Source organism: Oryza sativa, chromosome 2 (assembly GCF_034140825.1).
Source record: "Oryza sativa Japonica Group chromosome 2, ASM3414082v1".
Lineage (NCBI taxonomy): Eukaryota > Viridiplantae > Streptophyta > Magnoliopsida > Poales > Poaceae > Oryza > Oryza sativa.
This window is the reverse complement of record NC_089036.1, coordinates 28781335-28805689: the sequence shown is the minus strand read 5'-3', so window position 1 is coordinate 28805689 and position 24355 is coordinate 28781335. Positions and strand designations below refer to the sequence as shown.

At 45.1% G+C, this 24355-nt stretch overlaps 2 protein-coding genes across 7 annotated transcripts; both read left to right on the top strand.

Annotated features, from left to right (window-relative positions):
* The first annotated feature begins 651 nt into the window (after positions 1-651).
* LOC4330372 (protein NRT1/ PTR FAMILY 7.2) lies at positions 652-4268 on the top strand. The gene is made up of 5 exons (XM_015772266.3): positions 652-884; positions 1083-1257; positions 1785-2002; positions 2468-3024; positions 3098-4268. The coding sequence occupies exons 1-5, from the start codon at positions 882-884 to the stop codon at positions 3975-3977; spliced, it is 1833 nt and encodes a 610-aa protein (XP_015627752.1). The 5' UTR covers positions 652-881; the 3' UTR covers positions 3978-4268.
* Positions 4269-8862: 4594 nt separating this feature from the next.
* LOC4330371 (protein PHOTOPERIOD-INDEPENDENT EARLY FLOWERING 1) lies at positions 8863-22730 on the top strand. 6 transcript variants are annotated; one of them, XR_010739620.1, is made up of 22 exons: positions 9060-9207; positions 9935-10059; positions 10293-10376; positions 10502-10609; positions 11335-11415; positions 11505-11593; positions 11700-11836; positions 11921-11970; positions 12221-12356; positions 12467-12535; positions 12640-12761; positions 12887-12925; positions 14401-14436; positions 14632-14700; positions 15155-15217; positions 15294-18534; positions 18699-18763; positions 18841-18908; positions 19674-20412; positions 21231-21697; positions 21855-22500; positions 22598-22730. XR_010739620.1 is itself a non-coding variant. In XM_015770118.3 (21 exons), exons 2-21 carry the CDS (start codon positions 10000-10002, stop codon positions 22264-22266), a joined length of 6135 nt encoding a protein of 2044 aa, XP_015625604.1. In that variant the 5' UTR covers positions 8863-9207; positions 9935-9999; the 3' UTR covers positions 22267-22730. The 6 variants fall into 6 exon arrangements, 4 of the variants coding, with proteins under 4 accessions (XP_015625604.1, XP_025878605.1, XP_025878606.1 ...); XR_003240506.2 differs by having other exon boundaries at positions 12452-12535; XM_015770118.3 differs by having other exon boundaries at positions 8863-9207; positions 21855-22730.
* The last annotated feature ends 1625 nt before the right edge of the window (positions 22731-24355 follow it).

Genomic DNA, 24355 nt, shown 5'->3' with positions numbered 1-24355 from the left:
TGTTCACACAGGCAAGTGGCAACATATTCAGGGGCAAACAATCCAGAGTTCCAGTCTCGGCCTTCATTTACTCAAGCAGATGTGATTATATGAAGGAATGGTTGGTTGACCACGACTAAGCGTAGCAGTCTAATGTAGAATGCCACTCCATTTCTGGATTTCCAAGAGAAAGCGTGAGGGGCATCTTTGGCGTGCACCCATTTCCAGGGTCGACTAGCAGCTTGCAATTACCCTGCATAAATAGACTGGCGAGTGAAAAAGATGCGGCGGGCTATATATGCTGTCATGTAGTATTCCTGTGCAGATAAACCCTGATTAAAACCAGACAAATTGCTGGACTCGGCACTAAGTTTTTCGTCGTTTGCCAATTATCTAACCAGGTAAAGTCACATAAGTTACTGAAACAGAACACGAGCAGCCACACCAACCGACCACAAATAAGAGTAAAAGGCACACTTGAGATTGCCAGGAACGATCTGAATTTTTCTTGGGAAAAGGCTGCTCTTGCGTGCTACGATGGCCGGGCTATGAGAACGGGATAAAAAAAAAAAAAGAGAGGTGGAAAAACGGCGACAGTCATCGTCGAGCGCGACGTCTCGGTGTGATGCACATACCTAAGAATACCTGTTTGTGACATCATGCGAGCAAGACACGCACGCTCCTCCACCTCCCTTTTGTGATCTGCACATCCTACTCACAGTCGCAGAGCCAGCTAGCCAGCTGCAGCTGAGCTCTATAAATCCCAGACCTCTCTGCTCAGACACAACCACTTCCATAGATCCCCTCCTCTTCTTCCTCCTGCTCGGCTTCCTCACACAGAGCTTCTCGTTGCATTAGCCGACGGAGGCCACCGGTGAGGAGAGCCCGAGGAGGAGCAAGAAATGGTTAGTACGTGCTCATGATTTGATCGTTCTTGGCATATATGTTAGCAAAGCTACACGGTTTCAGCTTGTTTCTGTAGCTTGTTGGTCTGTAGCCAAGATTCAGTTTTGTCTCCATGTTCAGTGATGAAACACCATGCGTATACATGGCAGCACATGAAACTGGAAACTAACTGACAGCATGTAACTTGATGGTTGCAGTCTGGCAACGACGGAGACATGAAGATGAGGGTGATCGTCGTGGAAGGCGATGAGACGAGTAACGCCCCGAAGGATGTATGCTGCGAGTACACCCTCGATGGCTCCGTGGATATCAAGGGCTCACCGGCGGTGAAGGGCAAGTCCGGCGGATGGCTCGCCGGCGGCCTTATTCTTCGTAAGTACTTTGTGCTGAACTCTGCTGATTTCACCATCTCCTTCCCGGCTGAGACGGGCCAGCAAAAAATGGAGACAAAGTCGATGACTGGGCTTTCCAGTGAAGTGTTTTCGCAACAGTGCAAGTCGGTCTGAGGTGACTCGACGTTGAGGCTTAAAGTGGCGGTAGGCGCCGGGTCTTTACGCGGAATGCTGCATGACGAGGTGACATCGGCCATGCAACGCCCACAACTGGAGGGTTCCTCGCCACGGGGGATTCGGGCGCACGCATTACTAGCGCCACATTAGGATCTCCGTAGGAGACATCGGACATGGTATCCACGATGTAGCAACCATGCATAGCGATCAAATGATCGATCGATCTGTAGGGTATGTGGAGTACGATATCGCCCTACCACAGTTTGGCTTTATTGCTGCTTTCATGGGGGAGTTAAGCGGCGCACTGTTTGCATGTGTGCATCGTTTTATGTTTGTTTAGAATTATTCTTGAAGGCCTTGACACCTTTTTATTTTGTGTGTGTTGTGCAGTGAACCAGGGTCTGGCAACCCTGGCGTTCTTCGGGGTAAACGTGAACCTGGTGTTGTTCCTGACGAGGGTGCTGCAGCAGAGCAACGGCGACGCCGCCAACAACGTGAGCAAATGGACCGGCACGGTTTACATGTTCTCCCTCATCGGCGCCTTCCTCAGCGACTCCTACTGGGGCCGCTACAAGACCTGCGCCATATTCCAGGCCATCTTTGTCCTTGTAAGCACCACCACACGGCACATCCCTCTCTCTCCGCAGTTCTATCTGAAAACCACGCGCCTTTCTCGGTGCGATCGATTGATCTCATGTTTCTAGCTACTTCGGTCTGATCTGTTGGTCGGGCAATCATCAGTGACCAGTTTTTTCCGTTCTGATTGCCCATTTCACGGGAAATGATGGTCTATAGATGCGTAGGAACGTACGTACAAAGTAACAGCGATTGGTGCGGGAGAATCTGTCCAGAGTGGAGTTAATTCGGCCTGTACTCTGTACTGGGTGGATTGTATCTGCACGTATGCTGGTGTCGAAAGTGGATGGTCCATATAGTAGAGGCATAGAGTAGTACGTGGTGGCGCCGACCGGTCGGTCGATCGGCCCAAGGCACATCGCGGTCGCGTTGCGCGTACGCCCAGGAGATGTGGATCACGCGGCTGACTCGTTCGCGTCACGGTGTTTTGCCTGCAGGGCCTCGCGCTGCTGTCCCTGTCGTCGCGGCTGTACCTGATCAGGCCGGTCGGGTGCGGCACGGAGCACGTGCCCTGCGAGCCGCACTCCGGCGCGGAGCTGGGGATCTTCTACATCGCGCTGTACATGATCGCGTTCGGCAACGGCGGGTACCAGCCCAACGTCGCCACCTTCGGCGCCGACCAGTTCGACGGCGAGGACCCGGCCGAGTCGCACTCCAAGGTCTCCTTCTTCAGCTACTTCTACCTGGCGCTCAACCTCGGCTCGCTCTTCTCCAACACCTTCCTCAGCTTCCTCGAGGACGAGGGCAACTGGGCGCTCGGCTTCTGGGTCTCCACCGCCGCCGCGGCCACCGCGCTGCTGCTGTTCCTCGGCGGCACGCTCCGCTACCGGTACATCCGCCCCAGCGGCAACCCGGTTGGCAGGATCTTCCAGGTCGCGTTCGCCGCGTGCAGGAACTGGAAGGCCGGCGAGTCGCCGGGCGCCGTGACACTCTACGAGAGCGACGAGAAGGCGGATTCCGGTGGGAGGAAGCTCCTGCACACGGAAGGTTTCAGGTAAAGTGTTGTGTGGTTTTGTGAGCTGTGAACTGATCACGCATGCACGCACTGAACTCGCCATGTATTGCAGGTTCTTGGACCGTGCGGCGGTGGTGGGCGCTAACCCGAAGCTTGGCACGTGCACCCAACCGCGTGACCCCTGGAAGCTGTGCACGGTGACGCAGGTGGAGGAGGTGAAGAGCATCCTGCGGCTCCTCCCCATCTGGCTCTGCACCATCCTCTATTCGGTCGTGTTCACGCAGATGGCGTCGCTGTTCGTCGTGCAGGGCGCCGCGATGCGCCGCACCACCCGGTTCCCGGGCTTCTCCGTCCCGCCCTCCAGCATGTCGGCCTTCGACATCCTCACCGTCGCCACCACCATCTTCCTGTACCGCCGGGCCGTCTGCCCGCTCGTGTCGCGGCTCACGGGCCGCCACACCGGCCCAACCGAGCTGCAGAGGATGGGCCTCGGCCTGGTGCTCGGCGCGATGGCCATGGCCACCGCCGGCACGGTCGAGCACTTCAGGAAGGCCGGCGCCACCACGGCGATGAGCAGCGACCTGCACATCATGTGGCAGGTGCCGCAGTACGCGCTGATCGGCGTGTCGGAGGTGATGATGTACGTCGGCCAGCTCGAGTTCTTCAACGGGGAGATGCCCGACGCGCTCAAGAGCTTCGGGAGCGCGCTCTGCATGATGTCCATGTCGCTCGGCAACTACTTCAGCGACGTCATCGTGAGCGCGGTGACCAAGGCCACCGCCGTGCGCGGCCGCCCCGGCTGGATCCCCGCCGACCTTAACGAGGGCCACCTCGACAAGTTCTTCTTCCTGCTCGCCGTGCTGGCCGTCGCGGACTTCGCCGTGTACCTCGTGTGCGCGAGCCGGTACAGGAGTGGCACGGTGGACGTCGACCGGAGCGACGGGGAGGAGGAGGATGGCGTGGCCGGCAGGCAGATGGCGGCAACGGTGTAAGCGTCAGGATGAATCGGCCGTCTGCTCGCGCTCGATAGATGCATGGCAGGCTGTCGTGGTTCTTGAGACGGAGACTGCAGACTCTTCGAGGGGATGAGTTGCATTGGGACGAGTTGGTTTAGCACGACAAGTCTCCGTTGATGATAGGACATGCACGGGGGGATAGTGACACGATACTAAAGAATAAGAGGTCGCCTACAGATGCAGTATTGTTCTATCATGTACGCCTGTGTTTCATCGTTTCACATTTTTCTGGCCAATGTAACAAGAGAACGCGACTGTTACTGACCACTCATGTTTTTTCTTCTGCAAGAGTGACTGATCAATGCTTCTGTGCATTGCCGACTGTTGATTGATACGCATACTAGTGCTAATAATACTTCATTTTCCCTGCCTAGTACTGTTTTGTTTCTACTATTTACAATTCACTGCTGTTCCTTCACGGTGGCACTGTTACTTTGGGCCTGTTTGGCACAGCTCCAGCTCTAACTCCACCCCTCCTAGAGCTGGAGTTCAGCCAAACAGTTTCAGCTCCACCAAAATTGAGAGTGGAGTTGGGTGAAGCTCTCTCACAAAATGTACTAGAGTTGTGGAGCTGGGTTTAGGCCCCGTTTGGCATAGCTCTAGCTCCCACTCCAACTTATCAGGAGCCGGAGTTGTGCCAAACGATCCAGATCCACCTTTTTTTGGAGTGGAGTTGGCAGAGCTACTCCTAAAAAATGAACTACGGGGTGGAGCTGGGTTTTTGCTGCTCCACAGCTCCACTCTATCCCAAAAGACCCACTACCCTCTAATTTTTTAGAGTATCTACACGAAAATGCCACTCAACTACCCCTACAATCCTCCTTTCCTCCCGTTCTCTCTCCTCCCCTCCCAATCCCGAGCGGGCGCCGGCGGCGGTGGCGGGCTGCGGCAGCGGCGGGATGACGACAGGCGGCGACAGGCGGCGCAGCGTGACGATGACGAGCGGGTGGAGGCCGGCGGCGGCGGGCTACGGTAGCGTCGGCGGTAGGGGGCCACGGCGACGGGGCGTGACGACGACGCGCGGGCGGAGGCCGGCGGCGGCGAAGGGCTGCGGCGGCCGGGGGCTGCGGGACGAGGACGGGCGGCGCGCGTGGCCGGCGGCCGGCGGCGCGGCTGGGGCCGATTGGTTTCGTTTTTTTTCATTTTTTCATTTTTTTTTTCAGATCTAGAACTGAAAGTATAGCCAAACACTTTTAACGAGTTTTCAACTTCAACCGGAGCTAGCTCTCACTGGAGTTGGAGTTTAGAGTTAGGAGTTGGAGTTTGGAGCCCTACCAAACGGGGCCTTAGACAGCTACACAACTCCACTCTAGACTCAACTCCTGGAGTTATATTTAGGAGTTGGAACTGTACGAAATAGGCCCTTTGTTAGCAGCAAGGCGGTGAACAGCTGAAATAAAGTTAAGTGGTAGAAAAATAAGGTGTGTGCGCCCACTTGGGTTTGTGGGGGCGTAAATGTGGTATGTGGATTCACATCCAACTTGTAGCCGAAAACCATGAAATCGTTATTTTTCAGTAGCAGACGAGTTATCTATTTGGCTGCCTAGCACTCACCATATTTGGATTGCTGGGCCAAATTTGAGTTGGAAGTTTATTATTTCTGTGGAAGAGTACACTTTAAGGGTGTGTTCAGCACCCCTTTTTCCCAACCCATCTCTCTCGTTTTCTGCGCGCACGCTTTTCAAACTATTAAATGGTGTATTTTTTGCAAAAAGTTTCTATACAAAAGTTGCTTAAAAAGTCATATTAATCCATTTTTTAAAAAAAACAAATACTTAATTAATCACGTGCTAATTGACTGCTCAGTTTTCCGTGTTACTGTTCCGGGTTGGAAACCAGCCTATGCAAACACACCCTAATTATCTTGGCTATGCATTGAGCTTCATTCGTGTCCATTAGCGCAAAACCGGCTATAGAGCGTTACCGATTATCAAAACTAATGTAAATCAAGTCCCTCGGTAGTTTACACGGCGCTTTCATCCTACGGCTACATGACAGATTAACTTAGTCCTTATCCGACGTAATGCTTACATGTAATTACAGCCAAGGAAAAAATATATAATAGGACTCGTATCCACATGTAAGTGGTAATTGTATAGATGTTTTTTTTATTTTGAGTAAATTATCACAGTACTGCAGGTTTAACATGATATATCACAAAACTATAGATTTAGCACTAAATTTATCACATAACTACATGTTTAAGACTAAGTATCACAAAACTATAGATTTGATATCAATTTAATAACAGAAGTTGGACTTATATAACTCAAACATAGCATTAGTGCTGAGGATTTAAACCCCAAAATCTGTAGTTTACGATAATTTCATCAGCAAATCTATATCTTTTTTATACTTAGCCTTAAACCAGTAGGTTTGTCATAAATTTATTGTTAGATCTGTAGTTTTGTGATACATCACTTTAAATATGTAGTTTTATGATAATTTAATCAAAGTATTTATAGCTTTGTGAAATTTACTCTTATATTTTTTTTCCATGTGAAACATATGAGTCCTACATCTTTCATTAGAAAAATTATGGCACAACTACGACTCACATTGGGTCTCCTTATTTTTAAAATTTTTTAAATTTTTTTCTAGTTTCGTGATTACCACAAGTGCCATGTTAGATTAAGACTATGCCAACGTGCCAAGTAGAGGTTACATAGGTCAAAAACCACTTTCAAATTAGTCGAGGGACTCGATTTGCAGTGATTTTAAAAGTTAGAGGATACTCTTACCTAATTTTATAGTTGAGTGATGCAAACTCAAATTAGGGATGCGAAATGGACCGTTTCCTTCATTAGTTGGGTTTGATGATTGAAGGTCCGATCTAATTTGTATCTCTTAACTACTATATCAGATATCTTGACCCATAACTATTAAAACCAATGCAAGATGACTCCCTTAGTGGTTTTGAGGGTGTTTTTTTGTTGACGTGACTCGTTGACCTACTCTAGCAGGCCGAGTTACTATGCGGACCCCACATGCCAAATCCCTTCTCTCCTTCTCCACCCCCTCTTCTCTACCCTTATCTTCTGGATTCGGCGCGACTCTAGGAGTGGGCAACGCGGCGCCCGAGGCGATGGGAGGTTGAGGAGAAGGCAATGGGTGGCAACAGTGTGACGATGGCAGAGGAGCTCAAGGGAGCTGCGGTCCCCATGTCTCTCGACGGGAGGCAAGGCGGTGGGAGGTAAAGGGGAGGGCAGAGGCTGGCGGCAACAGCGCAACGACGATGCAGTAGCTCAAGGGGGTTGGGAGGCAGTGGCCATCACCGACGTCCCTGTGTAAGCACCGGTGGAGAGAAGCATCGTGAAGGCGGACACAATCTTCGTTGCGCGGTGTCGCGCGCATGAGGGGATGAACGTCGTGCCGTGGGAGATGTGACGGGTAGGGGGCGACGGGGTGACAGAGGAGGGATGAGGGAGAGAAGAGGGAAGGAGAAAGAGATTGGGGATGAAGAAGCGGGCGGCATTAGAGCCCACCGCCGCGAGCCTTGATGAGAAGGAGATCAAGGATGGGTGGGTCTTCCTCGCCGACTAGCGGGTCAAGGGTGAAGAGGCCACCGTCTTCATCCATGGTAAGGACTATGGTGTTCAACGATGACAAGAGGGGGGAAGAAGCAGGCAGCATCAGAGCCCGTTGTCGCGAGCCTCCATGAGGAGGAGACTGAGGTCACCGCCGCGACCTATCGTGGACAACCTCGCTCCGGGTCTTACCCACCATCGAGTCCAATCTCGGGTGGGCGCTTAGGCATACCCTATTCACTAGACCCGAATCCATAAATGCATAACTGATGGCAGCTTCAATAACTGTCATTGGCATACCACATACCTATACGTCCAGTCAGGGTTCAGGATCGAGGGAAAGACACATGTGCATGACATGACAAAACGGGAGGCCAGCGTCGACCTCCTCGAGGCTAGTAGTGACGTGATGTCCTTCTCTTCGGCCACACCGTCGCCATTCTCCTTGGCTCTGTCGTCCAAGCCGCTGACTGCCGTCCTCGATTCCATTGTGCCCGAAGCTAGGAGAGAGAGTGAGGAGAAGAGTGCTCGCCTCTAGCCCCCCGATCCCGTGCACGCAGCTGTGGAGAAGAAGGCGAGAGGAGCTGTCTAGGAAAGAAAGGGACGAAGAGGGAAGAGGAAGGGGGCAGAGAGAGGGAGAGATAAGGGGGAGGGGGGTAGGGTGGGAGGGAGGGGATGTGACATGTGGGACCCATGTGTTGACTTTGCCGGAACCACGTCAACGAAAACCACCCTCAAAACCACCGAGAGACATTTCACCCCGGTTTTAATACTTGGAGGGTCAAGATCCGGCATTACGGTTGAGATATACGAATTAGATTAGACCTATATTTGAGGGGGTTAAAGTGGAGCTATTCCAATTTGATGGTCTTGGCAAATTTAATTGGGTAGAAGGGTAATTGAGAGCCCATTAGAAAGCCCATCAAAACTACCCATATTGTTCCCTCCAGGCCATTTACAACACAGCCCCCAAAAGATGGCACAACCGCACAACTGATAGAGAGTGATAGTGATAGGTTTCTGCGATCCTGTGTAAGGAGTACTCCTTGAAAAACCGACGTACCTCTCTCACTGCAACAGGGCCCCACGGAGACGACCCCAACAACTTGGGTCGATAGCGGCGGACCGATTTCGCATCCTTCCTCCGGCTCAGCGAACTCGTCCCGCAATCAAAAGCGGGGCAAAACGATAAAACAAACCTCCTCCTCGTCAAAGCCAAGCCTGCGTGACACCCCGCAGCTGCGAAAATAATCCCAAAAGCGCCCGAATCCACTAAAGCCCACGCGAAATCCCCAGACTGCCTCCACGCGCGCCGCCCGCACCTCGCAACCCCCAGGGGCGTTTCCGTCCATTCGCAGCCGCGCGAGTTTTAGCTCCCGAGGCGTCGAGGCGGAGGGGAAGGAGTCCCCCAACCCCCGCAACCCCCGTGCCCTAGACTCCCCCGATCTCGCCGCCGCCCCGCCTCCGGCGCCGCTCGCCGGTGACGACCTGCTCCGCCGGCGCCCGAGGCCCTCGCCCGAGATCCCCTCCGACGGCTGGCCCTGACGGGGCCATTCGCCGCCGCGAGGCCGCACCGCCGGTCGCCGCCGGTGGGGCGCTTGGGGTGGGTGGGCCCCTCTCTGATTTGAACCCCGGGGCCACGCTTGGGTGCCTCTCTGGTTCAGAGGGTTTGTGCCGAGGTGAGGAAACTATCGAGTCGATTCGACTCTATGTCGCTGTAGTTTAGGGCTCCTACTTGTGCTTTGGGTCTGGGCTGCACTTTTGTGGGGTTTAGCATTTCTGCAGGGGTTTGCGTCGATGGCATGGGCGCCTGCCTTTCAGCTTGCGGTATTCAGGTTTTGAAGTTTTGGTGCATAAGATTGGTGATATTTTATTCTTTTATTGGGAGTAAGGTAATGCGGCATAAGTATCAGTTAGGATGGTGATAATGTGGCTAGGCTGAGCGTTTATGTGATGCCTTTGTGCTCATTTCTCCGATCGACCAATCAGTTTGACCAAAGAGTGATGGGACTTAACATGAGTTCAGTGCATTTGACTAGTGTTGCTCTGAGGTGCAATTTGCCTTCTGCTACATATTGTTTTTGCAGGTAACTCCAACATGTACTGTTAGGAATTTCATGTTGTCACATGCTGTATAAGCTCAGATACTGTCAATTAGCTCTGTTGGTTATTAGGGGTTATTAATGTTGCATTGTGACTATGATGATCATGGTTGGTTTTGGGTACTCGTTGAAACGTGTGAATAGATGTTTTGGACAATTCGTAGGGAGTTCAAAACATGTCATACCATTCACGGATGACTTAATGACCTAGTTTCACTGTTTTATTTCTCTTCTTTCTGTAATACTTTTTTTTTTTGGAAAAAAGTTTAGACCTTTTATCTCATGCACTAAATGTATTTTACAGTTTGTATACGATTTTTCTGAATATGCCCCAAGACATGAGATAGTTCTCTACAAAATATCGGAAAGATGGCATCAAAAGGTCCTCGATCAAAGTTAGATCATGAGACAAGAGCCAGACGCCAGAAGGTTAGCTTTTAGCATTGGTATTTATGTTTAGTAGCTGCAAATCATTGTTATACTATTTCTCTTATCTTCACACACATTTTTCTTTCTATTCCACGCTTGCATAATACTGTTTTTGATTTTGTCAGGCCTAGTTAGAGAAGGAAAATTAAGTCATGTTCTTTTGTATATATGTAAATCCATTTTCACTTTCTTTGTATTGCACTGACTGAAAAGTTTTGTCCTATCTTGTGCAGGCTCTTGAAGCCCCAAGGGGGGAGCCTCGAAGGACGAAAACTCACTGGGACCATCTTCTTGGAGAAATGGCTTGGCTGGCAAAGGTTACTTGCTATTAGTACATTTGACAGATCATGATCCTTCTTTCACTGAGTGAATTTGCATGGTTTTATAATGAAGATATACTAATCCTATTCCCTTGGCTTGGTTAATATTAAATGTTGTGCAGGAGTTTGATGCTGAGAGAAAATGGAAGCTGTCCATGGCTAAAAGGATTGCTCAAAGAGCTAATAAGGGTGTAGTTGACCAAGCAACAAAGGACGAGAGAAAACAGAAGGTTTGCTTGTCTTTTTTTTATTAATTAGGCAGATTAACATGACTCCATGAGAGTTGTCTTATTACAATTCTGTCCCATATTGAAGGCTATCAGCAGCTTTATCATTTATATACATAGAATAATAAACTGTAGTAATGGGAAAGGTTGGAGGCTGGGAAGGCGACAAGGAAGCTGGACTGTAATTTATTGCTGGCAATGACCCACATGGCCACATCTGCATGCTTGCCGTTTGCTGAACTGAGTGATGTGCATCTTAGTTTATCCTCACTGCAGTACACAGGGACCTTAACTGAGTACCCTTTATTTATTACCATGATCTGACTTTAACCTGCCGAGAATAAAGAATGAAGAACCATAGCTAACTGATTGCTTAACTGCTTGCTAAACCTAAATTTGGTGGAGACTTTGATCAATAAGATCAGGTTGACAAATAAAGCCTAGAATAGGTTAAATTCACAAGTACTGCATGTTTTGGCATAAACTATGGTCAGTCTAGGAAATATATTTCATTAGTACATAAGACATTATTTATAACAGCACATTGAATTGAACTTTGATGAAGATAAGTTGAGAACCAAGCAGTGTTCCTTCCCCTAATTTGTTCTTTCAACTGCAAGTAAATATATAACCAGCACATTGAGCGACATACTCAATGACCGTAGATTATGTGGATAGCAAATCAGTATTCATGGGTTTTATCTTAATGTTGGCTGCGATTTTCATAGGAGGAAGAAGTTCGCCTGAGAAAAGTTGCCCTAAATATTTCTAAGGACGTGAAGAAGTTCTGGACCAAAATAGAGAAGCTGGCAAGTTCATTGTGGCTCAGTGTATATTTAGAACACCACATTTTCCAATATACTAAACCTTATGCTATTTATATTTGGGTTTGATGCAGGTTTTTTATAAGAACCAACTGGAGCTTGAGGAAAGGAAAAAAAAGGCCCTAGACAAGCAACTTGATTTCCTCTTAGGACAGACTGAAAGGTACTACCATCTATTATCAGTTGGTTTTGTTTTGGAACTATCTTACTTTTTAGTAAGTTCATCGCTGCATGCTCACTCTCTGTTGTTTTGTGCAAACTTTTTCTAGATATTCAACAATGCTGGCAGAAAATCTTGTTGATGTGCGCCTTCAAAATCAAGAAAATGACTCTTTACAGACTAATCAAAGATCCCAGCAGGAACTAGCACAAGAGAACATAAATGCATCAAGTCCGACTGATGTTGGTGTGTAGCTTTATGAAATGTTCTGTATATCTCTGAAATTTTAAATGTCCTTTTTCTTTAGCTTTTAACAGTATGCTTTTACAGACAATGTGGAAATCGATGATGATTACAACAGTTCCTTGGGTGAAGAGCCAGTAAGCTACTATTGTGATTTTTTTGATTCTTTTTTTTATTTTTCGTGGGTAGCATTACAACTTGTTAGATTTCTACAGATACTGGTACTGGCACCAACCATTATTACTTTTTTTGTAAGTTGTGTACCAGGGCAAGGAATACATATTTTCCTGTCCAAAAAAGATAATAATGACACCTCTCCTTTTCCTTTTTGGTTTGTTTTTCATTTCTCAGGACATTGAATTACTCTTGTGTGTGTTTGTGCTGTAGAAAGATGATGAACACACAATCGATGAGGATGAAGCTCAAATTACGGAGGCTGAGCGCAACGAGGAATTGGCTGCTTTGCAGGCAGAAGCTGATCTACCACTGGATGATATTCTCAAGTTGTACACTAAAAATAAAGGTGATCTCCGAAAAACAGTTCTCTTTTGCCATGTTTCACATATTTTAGGAATCAATTCTGTGTTCCACTTTGCTCTCAATTGATAATTTGATCAGTTCAAGCTTTCTCAGTTAGCAGGGAAAGCAGTCCAGATGGCAGAGACGTTTTTAGTGACTCAGATTCAAAGGATTTGATTAAAGGTTATATATTCAGAGTTTCAGACACCTTTATGGTATTTGGAATCTGAAATACTTGACACATTGTGGCCTTTCATTTGATTTGTGTTGTGTATGGTTTCTTCCAGATCCTTTGAACCAGGCTAATGGATGCAACGATGAATCTGATCATACTTCAAGTGATGAAGGCATTTCTTCTGAGGAAGCAGATGATTACCAGTCTTACTCTGAGTTTGTGAAAAAGAACACTGTATGCTTGATTTCTTTGTGTCATTTGGCTTATGCTTATGTAGTATATAGTAAAGACAGGGGACTCAGGATTTCGAGCTTTTGAATGTTCTCTGAACGTGCCATCAAACTTTCTTGACTTTTCAGGTGAAATGCAATGGCAATATCTCATCTGTTGATGCAAAGGTACATTTTTGTTATCATTATTTTTGGAGGGGAACATTTTTATTATCATTGTATTTGTTTTGGATTTTGTCTTCTCCGTTCCAATACCATTTGGTCTATTTCACTCATATCTCTTAGAAAGACTAGCTGTTAGGGGTGGGCATTCTGTCTAGACCGAAAATTCGGTCTGGGTAGTTCAGTTTTTCTGAAGATCGTTTTTTACAAATAGAAAACAGAAGTAGTGAACAAGAAATCGTTAATGATGATTTAGTTAACTGAACTATCGGTCCGATCCTTGGTCTCCACCGAAATGACCGAAGGTACATGGACTCTGGGAGAGCTAGGCCCAAGCGGTGGCGCGGAGGTAGGGTGGATGCAGGCTGTAGGTGGTGGTGCGACAATCAGTCGGGACCTGGGTGGTGCGGAGTTTGGGTGCTGGCCATGGTGCAATGAGCAGCAGGGGCCACGGAGAGGCTGCGCGCGGGCGGCGGTGCAACGAGCAGCTGAGCGTCGAGCGGTGCGGAGGCTAGGCGCGGGCGGCGTTGCAACGATCAGCCGGGGGCTCGGAGGCTTAGCATGGGTGGCGTTGCGAATTTAGAAGGCTGGCGCAGATGGGTTTGCCTTTGCGTGATGGACGAAAGGGATAAGGTTGTGGCTGATGTGTTCATGCGAATGAGCTTGTGGACTTGTGGGCCTTGTACAGGAGGGATACAGGGAGGTAGTTGGCTGCTTCGGTCCATCGGTTCTTTCGGTTAATCCAAAGTAACGACCGAACTCACCGAATTAAGTTCGGTCTTTCTGGTTGTACACCCGAATTAGTGACCAATGACCGAGCTTTCGGTCTTTTTGGGTTCGTTTTTTTGGGTCCGGTCTTCCGTCCTCGGTTTTTATGCCCACCGCTACCAGCTGTCCACTGCCTAGTAACAAGATAATGAAATCTTTCAAATATTGGAAAGTACGAACAGACAATTGTTGTTGGACCAAGTTTTCTGAATGGTATTGGGGTGGGGAAGAAAGGATTTTATTGGCAACTTACTGCCGATCCCTTAGTTTTGTTGCATACTCCAACTAATGTTTGCAAATAAGTTAATAAATAGGATTGGACCTTGCTACCCGTATTAAATGGAATATTTTAACTTCTCTAGTCTCTCCTGTAGCTTCAAGAGAAAAGGAAAATGCAGAGTGGGGGGACGTTGCATTATGACTTGATTTCTCTTGAGACTACATTACCCAATAAAATGGATGGAAATATAGTTATATGGGGGTGAATTAGCCAAACTGGCAATTTTTGTCAAGTACAAAGCTTTTTAGGGAAATGAAGTTTGTTAAAGTTGACGTGGATTAGAATTTTCAAACAAATTCCTGTGATTCCTGTTATAGTTTTCTTTGGATTCTGACTGCCAAGTAAAAAAGCTTTTCTCCCCTCCTATTTGTTATCTGAGCAACATGTGGTAACACTCTAATGTAGACAACTGTTATGTACCTACCATTTTCAGGACGACGAAGATTATGTTGCTAATGATGAAGGAAAGGTACCATGAACATCTTCATCTGTTTTTCCCACTGCCTTCATATTTCCCATATATTCTGCATCCTATGACTGTGTGGCGGTCCTTCAAAACTAGAAACATCCATTCATGGATTAGTTATCATTTGCATCGATTTAGTCTATCTCACTCTTTTTGCGGTTTTTTCTTATACAGCTATAAACTCATCTTTTTTGACAGGATGATGAAGCTACTTTGTCTGAAGAGGAAGAGTTGGCGAAGAAAGAAGACTGTGATCCTCTAGATGAGGTGAATATAAGCATTGAACATCATTATTATTCAAAATTTCACACTGTGAAGTTTAGCCACTCTAGTTCCTGATTTGTTGCCAGTAGAATAAACTTGTCAATAAAATACAATCGATTTATTATCTGTGCTATCACAACTACTTAAGGTTAATATTTTAATACGAAATATCTTGGTATAACAACTAGATAGTAATTTTGTGGATTCCGATTTAAACTATACCACTTTTTGTGATACAATAAACTTGCTCTAGGATGGCAACACATTCAAAGTATCCAGTTGAATATTCGAGTGTATACAACCTAATTTGGCCTAGATTGATGCAAAACTATTTTCTTGTCTAAACTAGGACTGATACAAAAGACATACTACTATGGTGTACTAGAGGCACCCTTGTGCAATACATATTTCTTGTGACAGTTCTGGATCATTGGTATTATTATTTTTTAATCTGTAGGTTAAGTTACTGCAGAAAGAGAGTGAGATCCCACTTGAAGAACTTCTTGCAAGATACCAAAAGGTATCTGCTGAATTTCTATTTCTTTCTTCAGTTATGCTTTACTGTGGTCCATTTGTAATGCCTTTTTTATGTTTAGGATGGCTATGCAGATGATGACACAACAGAATTGGAAAATTCACCTGCACTATCAGTTGAGGATGTCAATGCCAACATGCCTGTGGATGATGAGTCTGCAGACACCGTGGAGGTAAACAGGGATCTTTCTGCAGATACCATGAAACTGACCAGAGATCAGTCTGCAGAGACCGTAAAAGTGAATAATGACCAGTCTGCAGAGATTGTGGAGGGCAACAATGACACATTTGAAGATCATGAATCTGCAGGCATGCTGGGACCTGAGCATGTCAGTGGTAGTGTTCTACAACTAGAAACATCAGAGCCTATTGTACAGGAAAATACTGCTAAAGAGGGTGATGTAACTGATACTAAAGCGATGGCCAATGGAGATAATAGTGATGTGATTGCTGATGCTGCAGCTGCTGCAAGATCAGCACAACCGACTGGTAACACGTTCTCAACAACAAATGTGCGGACAAAATTCCCTTTCCTTCTTAAGCATTCTCTACGAGAATATCAGCACATTGGACTGGACTGGCTTGTTGCTATGTATGAAAAGAGGCTGAATGGAATTCTAGCAGATGAAATGGGTTTGGGGAAGACAATTATGACCATCTCCTTGCTAGCACACCTTGCATGTGAGAAGGGAATATGGGGTCCACATCTTATTGTAGTGCCAACTAGTGTTATGCTAAATTGGGAGACTGAATTTCTCAAATGGTGTCCTGCGTTTAAAATACTGACATATTTTGGAAGTGCAAAAGAGAGAAAACAGAAACGTCAAGGTTGGATGAAACCAAATTACTTCCATGTATGCATCACTACATACAGGCTTGTTATTCAGGACTCCAAAGTGTTTAAGCGAAAAAAATGGAAGTATCTTATTCTTGATGAGGCTCATTTGATAAAGAACTGGAAATCACAAAGATGGCAGACTTTACTAAATTTTAATTCGAAGCGACGCATTCTTTTAACTGGAACTCCTCTACAAAATGACCTCATGGAACTTTGGTCTCTCATGCACTTTTTGATGCCTCATGTATTTCAGTCACATCAAGAGTTCAAGGACTGGTTCTGCAATCCAATTTCAGGCATGGTAGAGGGCCAAGACAAGGTAAACAAAGAAGTGATAGATCGGTTGCACAACGTCCTTCGTCCGTTTATACTTCGTCGATTGAAACGGGATGTGGAGAAACAGTTGCCACAGAAGCATGAGCATGTCATATATTGCCGACTTTCCAGAAGGCAAAGGAACTTGTATGAAGATTTCATTGCAAGCTCAGAGACACAGGCAACATTGGCAAGTGGAAATTATTTTGGCATGATTAGCATCATTATGCAGCTTAGAAAGGTTTGTAACCATCCAGATCTTTTTGAAGGCCGTCCAATTATCAGCTCTTTTGACATGGCAGGGATCAACATGCAAATCAGCTCTTCTGTTGGCATGGTCCTTGATAAAGGCCCATTTTCTCAGGTTGACCTGTCAGATATGAATTTTGTATTTACTCAAAATGAATATAATATGACTTCTTGGGAGGAAGATGAGGTTGCTGCCATTTTTTCTCCAAGCATAACCCTCAGGGGTTCTGGCATTTCTCGCTCTACTAATGATGGTCAGAGAAGCAATGGGACAAATATTTTTGAAGAGATTCACAATTCTTTGTGGGAGGAGAGAATAAAAGAAGCTAATGAAAGAGCAGCTTCCATTGCATGGTGGAATAGGGTAAGATGCCAGAAGAGGCCTGTTTATGGCACAAATATTCGGGAGGTTTTGACCATAAAGCATCCTGTGTCTGATATTCTCGAGAAGAAGAAGAACCCTTTATGCCACATGGAATTTTCATCAAGCCTAGCAAATCTTGTTCTATCATCGGTGGATCGCTTCAAGACAATGCTTGATTTTATTGAGTCATTTACTTTTGCAATTCCTGCTGCACGAGCGCCTGCACCATTATTCTGGTGCAACAAAGGGAAATCTCCTGTTCTTATTGAACCAGCATACAGAGAGAAATGCATGAATGAGTTTTCTCCTGTTTTCTCTCCTATAAGGCCTGCGATTGTTCGCCGTCAAGTGTACTTTCCTGACAGGCGTTTGATCCAGTTTGACTGTGGAAAGTTGCAGGAACTTGCTATTTTGTTGAGGCGTTTGAAGTCAGAAGGACACAGGGCCTTGATATTTACTCAGATGACTAAGATGCTTGATATACTGGAGGAGTTCATTAATCTATATGGGTATACGTATTTGCGGTTAGATGGATCAACCCAGCCAGAAGAGAGGCAGACACTGATGCAGAGGTTTAATACTAACCCAAAGTTTTTTCTTTTTATCTTATCCACTCGTAGTGGTGGTGTGGGAATCAACCTAGTAGGTGCAGACACTGTCATTTTCTATGATAGTGACTGGAATCCTGCAATGGACCAACAGGCCCAAGACAGATGCCACAGGATAGGTCAAACTCGTGAAGTTCACATCTATAGACTGATCAGTGAGAGCACTATAGAGGAGAATATACTCAAGAAAGCCAATCAGAAGCGAGCTCTTGATGATCTAGTGATACAACGCGGTAGCTACAATACAGAGTTCTTCAAGAAGCTTGATCCTATGGAATTCTTTTCTGGGCACTCATCACTTCATGCAGAGAATCAGCAGAAGGATTGCTCTCTGTCTGCTGGACCCTCAAACGGAACTAATCTGGCGCTGTCAAATGTTGATGTTGAAGCAGCTATTAGACAGGCAGAAGATGAAGCTGACTATATGGCTCTCAAGAGGCTGGAGCAGGAAGAGGCCGTGGACAATCAAGAGTTCAGCGAGGAGGCTGCTGGAAGACTTGAGGAGGATGATCTTGTAAACGAGGATGACACTAAACCTGATGAACACACCAATGAAGAGCATAAATATCAGTGTTCTGATTTGGTCAAGGACAAGCATGTTGCTTTATCTATAAATCAATTAGATGAAGAAAAGGCTATAACTTTGGCTGGAGGAGATGGAGATATTGACATGCTTGCTGATGTTAAGCAGATGGCTGCTGCAGCTGCTGCAGCAGGTCAAGCAAGTTCGTCTTTTGAAAATCAGCTCCGGCCAATTGATAGATATGCCATGCGGTTTTTGGAACTCTGGGATCCAATAATTGATAAAGCTGCTATAAACTATCAGGTCAATGTTGAAGAGGAAGAATGGGAACTTGAACGCATTGAAAAACTCAAAGAAGATTTAGAAGCAGAAATTGATGAAGACCAGGAACCACTTTCTTATGAGTGTAAGTGTTTTTATGTTTATGTTGACCCAACAGCCCATAGCACTTACGAAAAAAGTTTCATCTCATATTTGATTTATGCAACTTAGTTTTAGGTAGTTGTCTCTGCTATACTCACCCTTCCTTGTATTATGCTTTGTTGTGTTGACACATCATCTTAACTGCAGCATGGGATGTTGATTTTGCTACTACAGCATATCGGCAACATGTTGAGGCTCTAGCTCAAAAACAGGTCAGTTCATACTTCTATTCTTGTGTTTTCCTCTTGGGGCTAGTGGCTAATTATGTCACCTGATGTGATACCCACAGTTGTTTGAGGAACAAGAAAGACAAGCCCGTGAAGCAGCAAAAGAGTTGGAGGAAAAGAATGATAATAGGTATAGACTGAGAAATTGTGCTCTCACTTTGGTGTTCATTGTTTTTGGCTCTTAGGCCCTGTTCGATAGTGGGGATAACCTGAGCTTATTAGCTCCACGCAAAATGATGCAGATGATTAGGGTATGATTAATTGAGTATTAACTACCATAAACTTAAAAATAGATTTATTTGTTTTTTAAGAAACTTTGATATAGAAAGTTTTTGCAAAAACACACCGTTTAGCAGTTCGGGAAGCGTGCTCATGATAAACGAGGGAGTAGCTCCCCCTAGAAGCACATTAGAATGGGGCCTTAGTGGGTAGATGCATATACTCCCTCTGCTTTTTTATTATCTAACAGCGGGCACTATTCATTTTCACACTGTGATCACTCATCTTTTTTCAATAATTTTACAAATGAAAAGATGTCATGTTATTAAAGTGTACTGTATCGTAAGCATAAACAAGAAAGTTCAATTCACCATTAATTCTTTAATCCTAAACTTCAACAAGAAACTTTAATCCTAAACTATTAATCATTTTAATAATTTTGACCATTAATAGTTCCTCGCAAAAAAAAAAAGGTCAAAGTAGAAACAGTAGTAGTCAATGTTGACAGTCATGAAAACAGAGGGAGCTTTTGTGCTGTTTTGCACTTCACTTTGGTGCTCATCTGTAGGGTTACATGGTATGCCTGCATTTTCTTTCCAATTGGTTTTAGATGTGTCCATATGCTTTCATCTATTTACTGTATCCTAAAAGAATAACTTTTGTCAATCTTTGACAGCACTCAACGAAAAAAGTCAAAAAAGAACAAGAAGAAGGCAGCGAAGTTCAAATCTTTGAAGAAAGGACGTTTATCATCTGAGTCAGAGGTTATGGTTGAGGAAACATCAGTAGATACTATGAGCATTGATGACAATGCACCCTCACCAGAGCTAATGAGCGATGAATCAGCACACCATCATTCTAACAAGCATAAGAGGATAATGTCAACCAATGAGGAAGAGAACAGCAATAGCAGAAGCCTGAAGAAGCTCAAGAAAGCCCCTAAATCGAGTTTCAGTTCCGAGGCCTTATCACCTAAGCATTTTCTTGAAGGCAAGCAGCTTAAGTTGAAAGATGAACTTAATGATTCTGATCCCAAATCGGGGGCAAGAATTAAGAGTGATGGCCGAATTTCTGTCCCATGCATGCCAGTAAAGCGTGTCATGGTAATCAAGCCTGAGAGATTGAAGAAGAAGAGCCTATGGTCTCGCGATTGTGCTTCAGACTCGTGGACAACTGAGGAAGATGCTGTTCTTTGTGCAACTGTAAATGAGTACGGCCCTCTTTGGGAACTGGCTAGTGATTCTCTTCATTCTGTACCAGGTGGTGCATTTTATAGAGGAAGATACCGTCACCCTGTGCATTGCTGTGAGAGATTCCGGGAATTAGTCTGCAAGCACATCTTATCAGCAACAGACAATTCAAACAGTGAGAAGGTTCCTTCTGGGACTGGGAAGGCTATCTTGAAAGTATCTGAGGTCAGTTTACTCATGTCATCTACTCCCTCCATCCCTAAATAAGTCTAGTTTTTAGCATAAGAATTCGTCCCTAAAAGAGTGTAGTTTTAGAGTGGTCCACTAGCATTAGACCTTTTTAATACCACCTACATCCTTTTCTTCTCATTTTTAGTCATCGAACCAATAGTACTCCCTCATCCTACTCACTTTCTCTCCATATTAATGAAGGGCTTAGTAGTCTTTTGACCCCTTAATATGTCTTTGACTAGCTAAAACTACACTTATTTAGGGACGAAGGGAGTAGTTAGTGGGATAGTTCTCAATATGCTGACAACCTTAAATTTTTACAAATTTTACATTTTTACCATGGTTCTCGCTGTTCTCATTTCTCACTCACTAAAATAAGTCTGAAATGACTCAAATTCGAAACATGCCACATGATCAATATGTCTGAAATGACTCAAATTCGGAAAGTCCGACAGACTAGACACACATAAAAACGCTAAATTAAGGGGATTTTGAGTAAAATACCATATTCTTAATTCCTGGAGGGCCGTTTTTAGAAGCTCAAGTCATTGAATATCTTTGACAGTGATTACAAGTGTTAAATGGTTGTCGTGCTGGGGTTGGTCCTCTATCTGACTAATAAGCAAGTCATACCTCTGCCAATTGCCAGTTGCAATCTGCAATCTTGTGCTTTAATCCAGTTAAGAGGCCAGGCATGTGAATATATCTATACTGTGCCTGTTTTTTTTTGTATATGTGTGCTTTAAACAAATCTACTATTTATATTCAACTTATTGTGTGCACAACTTGATTTTCTATGACTTATTTTCCAGGATCAAACTCAGATGTTGCTCAATGTAATCAGCGAGCTTCCTAACAATGAATTGCTTCTCCAGAAACATTTCATGGCTGTTCTTTCATCTGTTTGGAGATCGAAGTCTGCCTGTGAGTCCCACTGTGTTATGAGTTACTCTAACACACTCCAGAAACCTGGCAGACTCAGCGAGAACTGGTCCATGACAAACTTCAGACCAAACTTTAATCTAGTAAGGACAGCCCTCGCAGATGCTCAGGTTCAATGTCCAAGAATGGTAGTTCCAACAAGCAATCATGAGTCCCGCCGTAACTTTTTGGAATTGGAATTGGATTTCTTGACAGATCGAGATGATTATGAGGCGGACTTTCCATCTGTTGTTAACGTGTCCATACTAGAACCGGAACCATTAAAACATGCTGTGGAGCCAGTGGAGCACTCACTACTGTCCACACTTTCTTATAGACATGCTGAGAACAGATTCAGGTAATTGTTGACACAGATATTTTGTGTATTTATTGGAGCTAGTGGTTATTAGCACCGGAAAAATCCTCTTCATGATGATACAGTTCTGCTTTGCATTTTTTATTTATTTATTTTTGCTTCTGATCTTCCTAACGTGTCATTGCATTCATTTACACAGGATGGTATCAGAAACTTGTTTTGAAGGGGAAGGTTCTCACTGGGCCTCATCTGCTTTCCACACATACGATGCCGGTCGGCATAAATCTGGTCCTAAGTCCATAGGAAAGCACAAAGCATCATCAGAATCTGGAAGGCCTCCCAAATCCAAAATTCAAAGGACCACTGAACCACAGGAAGTGCCGGTTACAAATAATTTTCATAGGATTCCGGGGCAACTTCTGCATAACTCAGCAGAGTTCCACATTACCCAGTCCCTATCTGACCTTGGCATCAGTGATTCTGAATTCACCTACTTTGATAATCTTCCTCAAGAGGCTGAAACAGAGTTTGTTCCGTACCAGTATGACTCTGATGTCCTTTCTGGCATTGAGGAGTTGGATCCTCTTACAGATTTCACAGACATCGGATGAGAACAAATGAACATATTGCTCTGGATGTCATGCCCTTTCTTTTAAAGAGGACATTAGATTGTCAACGGTAGGAGCCCAAGGATACACAGATTGAGTCGCTCGCCACACAGAATTGATGCAAGCTTGATGGCGATTGGTGGGAGCGAAGCTATTTGCTTGATGTGGTCACAATGACCTTACAAGCTTGGAGGGTTTGGTTAGCACTAATGGAGGCATTGGGTACTTTCTATACATGTATGTATATTGGTAGCGTAGGCTCTTTAGATGTAGAATTGTATTCCCTCATTTATGTTGAGGGAAGACTTTGTAACTTGGAAATTTTGTTTAGCAGATGCCAACAGAGAAGGGAAAAGAGGAAGGCCCTCGGCACCACCCAAATCATTATTTCTCGTGTGTTGCTCATTGGCCCGTTCAATCCAGCCTTTTTGGCTACCAGTTGCCTGTTTGGCACTGAATTTTTTTCAGATGTTTACCTTCGTGGTGGTTGTCCCCACTTGGTCATCAAAATCAGGAGTTTAGAAATGACATTCGCGGTTAAATCCCTCGTGAAATTCGATATTCTAATTTCACTGGAGGAAAAATTATTTTGTTTGTGTAATCCTGAAGTCTTGACTCCATGGTATCCAAGAGAGGTAAGACCACATATAGGTACATCTGTACATGCATGCTACGCGCTGTATAAAATGTTTTGGTGAGTCGTGTTATGGATTTTGTGCATCGGTGTTCTTTTGTATTGTGGGCAACTGGGTGGGGTGAACTGGAGTGTATCAGTAAGAGCGAGTACAATAACGGGCTACAAGTTAGCTGTAAGCACGCACATGTGGAGTAAGAACGAGTACAATAACAGGCTACAAGTCACCTGTAAGCACATGTGGAGAAAAGAGAGAGAAGAAGTAAAGCGAGCTACAGATTTCTAGAAGAGAGAAGAAAAGAGAGAAGAAAAGCGAAGAAGAGCGGGCTACAGAGCTATAGATTTATAGCCAATTGGAGGAGAGAAGAACAGCAGATTTATAGCCAGCTGGAGGAGAGAAGAATAGTGGGAGGAGAGAAGAAAGATTTAGATTTATAGCCAGCTGGAGGAGAGAAGAATAGTGGGAGGAGAGAAGAAAGATTTATAGCCAGATGGAGGAGAGAAGAACAGCGGGAGGAGAGAAGAAAAGAGAGAGAAGGAAAGCGGGGAGGAGAGAAGAAAAGAGAGTGGAGAGTGGAGGATAGAAGAATAGTGGGAGGAGAGAAGAAAGATTTATAGCTAGATGGAGGAGAGAAGAACAGCGGGAGGAGAGAAGAAAAGAGAGAGAAGGAAAGCGGGGATGAGAGAAGAAAAGAGAGTGGAGAGAAGAAAAGCGGGAGGAGAGAAGAAAAGAGAGAGAAGGAAAGCGGGCTACAAATTTATAGCCAGCTGCAGCACGGACTTCAATACGTTGTGTGTCTCTAGCTGGAGGAGAGAAGAGAAGAGCCAGCTGCAGCACAGACTTCAATATGTTGTGTGTCTAGCTGGAGGAGAGAAGAGAAAGAGAAGGAAAGCGAGCTACAGATTTATAGTCAACTGCAGCACAGACTTCAATACATTGTGTGTGTATGAGGGGTGAGACCATATATTGGTGTATTATATGCTTATAGAGAGAAGGAAAGCGAGCTACAGATTTATAGTCAGCTGCAGCACAGACTTCAATACATTATGTGTATGAGGGGTGAGACCATATATTGGTGTATTATATGCTTATAGGTAACTATTGTATGAATGATAGTAGAGCAAGTTTAATAGTATAGCCCAGTACTAGCTCCAAATCATCTATAGTCAATGTAATAGCCAATTCATACAATAGTTGCTTACTATACTATTAATACCTGGTCCCATCTGTCATACACATATTACGTCTTGGAGTCTGTGCTGCAGCTGGCTACAGATCTGTAGTCCGCTGCTCTTTTCTCTCTTTCTTTATCTCTTTAAAAATGTTTATAGCTGGCTTATAGCTTGCTATTGTACCTGCTATTAGATTGACTATAAATGATTTAGAGCTAATAGTTCGCTATACTATTAAACTTGTTATAAGGATGTAAAATACTCCACGATAAAAGCACCCATTAC

Excerpts from the sequence above, each read along its gene's own strand:
- LOC4330372 (XM_015772266.3), top strand. Across the intron at positions 1,258-1,784 it reads CGCCGGCGGCCTTATTCTTC|TGAACCAGGGTCTGGCAACC; the intron begins GTAAGTACTTTG and ends TGTGTTGTGCAG. Across the intron at positions 2,003-2,467 it reads TCCAGGCCATCTTTGTCCTT|GGCCTCGCGCTGCTGTCCCT; the intron begins GTAAGCACCACC and ends TTTTGCCTGCAG.
- LOC4330371 (XM_026022820.2), top strand. The coding sequence starts at position 10,000 with ATGGCATCAAAAGGTCCTCGATCAAAGTTAGATCATGAGACAAGAGCC. Across the intron at positions 12,536-12,639 it reads TTCAAAGGATTTGATTAAAG|ATCCTTTGAACCAGGCTAAT; the intron begins GTTATATATTCA and ends GGTTTCTTCCAG. Across the intron at positions 12,762-12,886 it reads AGTTTGTGAAAAAGAACACT|GTGAAATGCAATGGCAATAT; the intron begins GTATGCTTGATT and ends TTGACTTTTCAG.